A 6,441-nucleotide genomic window follows, 5' to 3' on the forward strand; every position below is an offset into this window, starting at 1 on the left:
ATTGATTTCCATAGCTCACACTTCACAAGTGTAAATAGAGGATCTGGGGAAGTCCTTCTGTCACTTTCATTTTCAGCCCTGCAGATGGATGATCAGACTGCACTTACGTAAGGGACCCCCCCTTTTGCTTCTCACACTCATATCCTAGAAAACATAAATATTTTTAACTAAATGGGGACTGCTGACAGTCTTACATGAAAACGTGGCTTTTCCTCTTTCCACCTATCTGGATAGGAAGAAGACAAAAATGGCCACTACTTAATACATTCAGACCCCCCCCCCCCACACACACCAAAAAAAAAAAATTGACTGCAATGTAGGCCTAAATATTCTAGATGTTTGTCACTTCACATTGTATTTGTGTAATTATCAGGGGCATGCCAGGCTGAATACCTCAAGCTCAGTAAAGCACATGACAGTTACACTCAGTCAATAGCTACGGAAGTTATCTTTATTGATTGCTTGATGTGTAACAATAATTGGCATCTTTTTCACACATTACAAAAATTATACTTGGCTCAGTATGCAATCTTTTAAGCATAGCCATATTATTTAACAAAAGGAGGTCTAGTCTACCCAATACAGCATTTACAAATGCACAGAACACGCCACTTTGGCTTGTATATGGTCTAGATTAAAAAAAAAATCTCTTTTTAACATAAATAAGTTAGTATAATTTTCAGTGTCTTTACAGAGTTATATACACAGGCACACTTCAAAGGTTTTCTCCTACCAAGGCCATGAAGAAACACTGTTTAAAGATGTAGCAACCATTTCACTTAGTCCGCAGTGTGCTTGTTCGCAAAGCACATTTCTTTTTTCCCTTAAAAGCAGCACTTTCCTTGGGGCAAATTAACAAGCAGGGTGAGATACTTTGAATTAAAAATTATTTCATTATTTGTGTAAAGTTACAGACTTCTAAAAATACCCAGGGATTTAGGATTATTTTCACTGTCTACACAGCTCAAGTGAAAAGAAAACTAAGACATTTTCTCAGCAAATCTGATGGGAAATGGTCATTTCTAAGAATCCGGAATCCCCTGTCATGCACTCCAGATTTTTGTCCAGTGTTACCTGGACTGATTACTACTAAACAATTAACCGGTAAATTCCAGTTTTAACGGAGAGGGAGAAAAAAAAGATATTTTTTAAGCTATTTGTTGCTACATAACAATCTTCAGAACTCCCAAATAAGAATAAGCTTCATGTAAAAATAAATAATTGTATGTAGCAATTATTCAAATTTTGATTTTAAAATAAAAGATCAATTCTTATTGAAAAGGACACTACATCTTTAAAGAAAGCAGTTTAAACCCTTCCCCCACCCAAGTTGCTTCTCTTCATGCAAGTCAAATATTTTTCTCCTTGCTACAAATTGAAGCAAGTTCTTCACACCCCCCATGCTGATTCCTCAGCCCCACCCTCCCCTCCCATCCCTAATGTTTATGTGCTACATAGTAAAAGATAAAAACTATATACACAGGTAGTACAATGAAGCAAATAAGGAAAAACCTAATTGCGCAATGCTACATCCAATGCTTTTAGAGGCAGATGGTTTAAGAGTGCCTAAAATTTTTAGTGTTATTATGTTGTTGCTTTCTCAGTGCTTATACAGGATGTCCATTCCATGGAGTCAGCGATATGTATTTAAATTTTTTCATGTATATCTTCCTTGCTTCATAAAGCAGTGATGTATCTAATAAACAAGGAAATATTCTTAATTCTGCAAAAAGAAACAAAAGGATTAGGAAGAAGACACTAGAGTAACATTGCCAAAGTACAGGAATTATTTTGTTACTATCTTAGTTGACAGATGCTTCAGGGACGGGGGTAAACACGGAAGGCCGGATGACCACAATCATCTCTAATGCTATCTTCACTGGATTTTTGTTCCACTCGGTGTGGTGTTAAGAGTCAGGGTTCTTAACAAGTGGTCAATTTTGTGCAGCCCTCTGATGCCCCAGGCAGGGGACATTTAGAAATGTGAGGACCTTCTGCTTGTCACAGCTTCAGAGAATAGGATTGCTACTGGCATCTGGTGGGAGAGGTCAGAGATAATGCCAAACATTCTAAAATGTACAGGACAGCCTCCCACAAGAAAGAATAATTCGGCCCAAAATGTCAACAGCACAGAGGTTGAGAAACTAACTCACTCTAAAGAATCTGGGTCAGAGAGAGTGAGAAAGAAAAGAAATTCAGGAACCATAATATTTCAGAGAAGCATAATTTCCCAAACTCGAAAAATACCTGGACATGCAATTTCAAAAGGCTCGGGGGCGCGGGGGGGGGGGGAGTTCATCTAAGAATGCTTTTAAAATTGCAAGTTATTTATATGCAGAATATTTGCATGAATGCTTCTGGCTAGAGCCTTATGGCTGTTTAGTGGACTCTAAGCTGGTAATCTGACTAACAAATGCCTCCTGATTCGAATGGGCCAGGTAAAAATATCAGAGGTTTATCTAAAGAGCTAGGCCACACACAAGCCAAGAAAAGCTACAGGTGTGATAGCCATTTAGCAAGAACTTCCACGCAAGTTTTCCACTTTAGGGAGGGTATAATATGGAAAGCAGTTCTAGCATTCCATTTTCTATGAGCTCTTGAGAAATGCTAGGTCTGTCTGTAGAAGGTTTACTATGACATTATGATTTACAACACAACCCAGAACCCTACCTTTATATCCTTCATTTATTTTTAAATTTCTATTAATGAGGACCCAAAAAGTTAATAAACTGCTAAGATCTCTTTATATACTGGGTTATGAGTGGGCTTTGGAAATAAGAGGCCACAGTCTTTGTTTATAAGGGGCTGCTAAACTATTAATGTATGTAGTCAGATAATTATGAATAGTCAATTTATGTAAATTTGGGGCTGGGTTACTCTAATTAGGTAATCAAGGTGATGAGATTTTGATACATGGAAAAATCCACACTTGTGCTGGCCCAACTGGCCCTAACATCTACCCTCCATTTCCCTACGGACACCCAAACCATCCCGGTTCAGCTCAGTGAGCATACACAGCTGACCTGCTGGAGGACTGCTTCTGCAGTGTAAGCCCAGGGTTAAAATCAGAAATTCTGTGGGAGTTACCGTACTTCTGAACTTTCCACCCTAGCCTTTGTCTTTTAAATATGAAGTCCCCTTCTCTCTCTCCAAAACCCACCAGCATACGAGGAAAATGACAGCTTATAAAAACGGTCAGAGTGCAGGGCACGCAGCCCCATTCACACTCCCAACCAAATGTGAACTAGGAGTTACCGAATTTTTCCTCTTAAAAAAAAATTTAAACGTAATTGTATATTCGCCATTTTTCTATTAGTCAAAAGCGGTTCTATTAGCTCAAAATGAACCTCTGGGAAATGGATTTTCATGAAGTGAGACCGGGGGTGCCTCAGTCCTTGCTTCGATGGGGAAGAAAACTGTCACTCCCGGCCTAAGTTTTGGTCGGAATCATAAGAATATGACCTTCCTTTCTTTGGGGTGTTGGTGACAAGTACTTGTCTAGGGAAAACATCTTTAACAAGCATTATGGTCCCCTACCAAATGATTCCAGCCTTCCCCACTGTTAATTTTTTGACCTAGGAAAATAATTCCTTCTGGTAGGCAACTAATCTGCCGGCAGACCTGGGGTCTGCAGGCCCCCCCAGGGAGCGCAGCCCAGCTGGGGTGGCAGTTTTGTGCTCTTCCTCATTGACCCACCGGAGCTGTTTACGTCTGGTGTCTTCGGAGGCTGGGCTTCTTGGGCGTCTGCTCCACAGTGCCAGCAGCGTTCAGGGAACCGTCTGAAACATTTTCTTCTGTTCTGTTGGCCCTTTTGTTTTGCGAAGAAGAATCTAAGAGGGGGGCAAGGGGAAATTTTTTAAAGAACACACACAAACCATCTTTATTAGTGAGAACAATGGCTGACAGAAGTTGGCCCAAGAGTCAAGTGATGAAAAACCCACCACCTCCACCCACGACCCCTGGACCCGTCATCCCTGGTAGTCTCTAGGGGCACAAAATGAGGTTGTTTCCACTAACAGAAGGCGTATTCTACACCCCACATCTTTCTCTCTCGCCCTAGCCAAGGAGGCAGTTGGTAAACATTCCAACTTTTGTCACACACACCTACAGCTGGCTAGCGGGGAGGAACTGCGATGTGTTAGGCTGGGGAAGTTATCAGATCTTACTATCTCCGGCGTCTGACTTCAAAACCATAAACAGGCCAAGCAGCCGACTAAGGGGCAGTTCAAACCTAAGCGTCGCACAAGCTCGATCTCCCAGCGCTAAAGCAGAAAATGCTGGAAAAGCCAACTGAATAGGGTCTAGCAAAGAGGCGCTACAGAGACACACAGACATTTTACGTTTTTCAAAGGGTCATTACCGTCTGCGGCAGGTCGCTTCCTCATCCCTGGGCACTGCTCCGCTAACCCCGCGGGACTGTCTGACGGGTCAGGCATTTGGTCCACCAAATGCCGGTTCTCAGAGTTTGCCTGAGACGCAATTAAAGGCACAGGCTGGCGGCTCCCGCTGACATCCTGGCTCTCCTGCGCCGGCACCTTGCAGGCGCCCTTGGGGGGGCGCGGGGGTCTGTAGTAGAACTCGGGCAAGCTGCCCTTCTCCACCTCTTGCCACTCGTATCTGCCTTCCAGGGGCTTGTGATTCTGAAAGTCGAAATTCCACTTGCGCTGACTCGCTTCTTCCATGTCTCGGCAGTGCTTCTCCAAGTCCCGGGTTAGCTCTTCGTGATTAACCGGGCCGAAGAGGTTTCTGCAAGCGGAGGGCTTGGGGTGCTCCGCTTGTCTGGCGTCCATCCTCTCCAGGCTCGGGCTCCCGTTAGATACTCGGACGTTTGACATCTTCCTTCCCGGGCGGGTGTGGACCACCGCCTCGGCTCGCGCTCTCCAAGAAAAAAATAATAAAATGAAATAAACAACAAAACCGAACAAAAGCGAAACGCCCCGGCCGCAGCGCGAACCCCTTTTCGAAGTTCTGCGATTGCACCCGGGGAGTTAAGTGGAGCAGAGCCAGGCGAGCGACCGCTCGAACCTCAGGAGCGCGCAGGTCTGGGGGAGAGAGCGCAGGGACGCCCCAGCCGCGCAGCTCGAGGCTCAGTGATCAAGTGTACTGGAGGGCGGGGAAGGGAGGGGGAGGAGGCAAGAGGAGGTGGCGAACAGTCCCAGTGTAGGCTGGGGCGAGCCCGTGGGTCGCGCGAACGCAGCCCCTCTCCAAACCTTGCCGCCGCGCGAGTCCCAGAGCCGCGAGTGAGTGGGGACAAGGGATGAGGGGGAGAAAAACACCCTGAAAGCACGAGCCCCCCCTCCCTTTTTTTTAGTTGCCCAATATGGCGGTGGAAGGGAGCTGACGAAGAAGAAGATGATTGACACTGCGAGTCTATTTAAACAGAGGAGGAGCTCCATTGGTCGCGGCGCCGGTTGCCGCTCCGCCCAGGCTGGCGAGCGCGCTCTTAAGGTGGCCCCGGGCGCGGCGCCGCGGCTTCTCCGCGTTCCCGAGCGCGCCGCCTCCCCGAAGCGCCGCCAGGACATTGGCTGGTCGCGTGACTGCTCGGAGGTGTACGACTGCCAACAAACCTGCTCTGGCTGGCCCCAGAGAAATTAAAAATAAGACAAACAAACTAGCCAAACGGCTGGAGAGCTGGGGAGGGGCCTGCGCGGCGGCCAGGCGGGGACCTGGGGCTCTAGGTCCGGGAGTTGCAAAGCTGCGCTGGCAGGCGCGCCACCGCTCCCGCTCCCGACTGCGACCTCCAGGTCTTCGCCAGCCAAACCAGGGCCAGGGCCAGTGGGCTCCAAGGTCGCTGGGGCTTATTAGGGGCCTCAGTGACTAGTTCAGCCCGCCTGCGTTAGCCGAGGTGGGAATGCGGGAGGGTATGCGGGAGACTGGAGAAACCTTGGCTCAGCGCCTGGGACACCCCCACCCCCCCTTGGCAGGGCGCCTTAACTGGGGTGCAGGAATCGGCCTCGTAGACTGACCCCAGAAGTCTCGGCTATGCTAGGACAAGCGGGAGGGGGGGGGGAGAGAAAGAGGCTTCAGGAAGGAGTCAAGACTGAAGGCTCCTATGTTATCAGGGTGTTTCTGAATCCAAGCACTCCCTGCATAGGGATCTCGAGATCGAAAACCCCGGTGCTCTCTCAAGCCTCGTCATCTGCTTTGTAGCCATCCCAGACACTAACTTCTGAAAAACGCCAGGTTACAGCTCGGATCTGATTTGTCTTGTTTCCCAAGCACAGCAAGGCCATCGCCATAGGCTGCGTGTGGGAACTCGCCTCTATACTTTTCAATTCTTTCCCGGGCTGAACCGTTTCCTCCACCTGAGTCCAGACGCCAACTACAACAGCTCCTTCCTTTCCTCTCCCACCAGCCTCCCAATCCACTCGGAGCAATATTCAAATGCAAGCAAATACTGTCAGAGAGCCACAGGCTGTTAAAGAGTGAAAATGCTTCCCA

At 47.3% G+C, this 6,441-nt stretch overlaps 1 protein-coding gene across 1 annotated transcript; it reads right to left on the reverse strand.

Annotated features, from left to right (window-relative positions):
• Positions 1 to 429: 429 nt before the first annotated feature.
• On the reverse strand, positions 430 to 5,351 carry Cdkn1b (cyclin dependent kinase inhibitor 1B). The gene is made up of 3 exons (XM_048432429.3): positions 4,361 to 5,351; positions 3,697 to 3,830; positions 430 to 1,723 (listed from the first exon to the last, which is right to left on the reverse strand). The coding sequence occupies exons 1-2, from the start codon at positions 4,833 to 4,835 to the stop codon at positions 3,706 to 3,708; spliced, it is 600 nt and encodes a 199-aa protein (XP_048288386.1). The 5' UTR covers positions 4,836 to 5,351; the 3' UTR covers positions 430 to 1,723; positions 3,697 to 3,705.
• Between the last annotated feature and the right edge of the window lie 1,090 nt (positions 5,352 to 6,441).

The sequence above is a fragment of the Myodes glareolus genome, chromosome 3, assembly GCF_982192425.1.
Source record: "Myodes glareolus chromosome 3, mMyoGla1.1, whole genome shotgun sequence".
Classification (NCBI taxonomy): domain Eukaryota; kingdom Metazoa; phylum Chordata; class Mammalia; order Rodentia; family Cricetidae; genus Myodes; species Myodes glareolus.

Bases quoted from the DNA above. Each gene is read 5' to 3' on its own strand.
- Cdkn1b (XM_048432429.3), bottom strand. From the start codon at position 4,835: ATGTCAAACGTCCGAGTATCTAACGGGAGCCCGAGCCTGGAGAGGATG. The intron at 3,831-4,360 runs GTAATGACCCTT...CCCCCCTCTTAG, and splicing joins GAAGCGACCTGCCGCAGACG to ATTCTTCTTCGCAAAACAAA.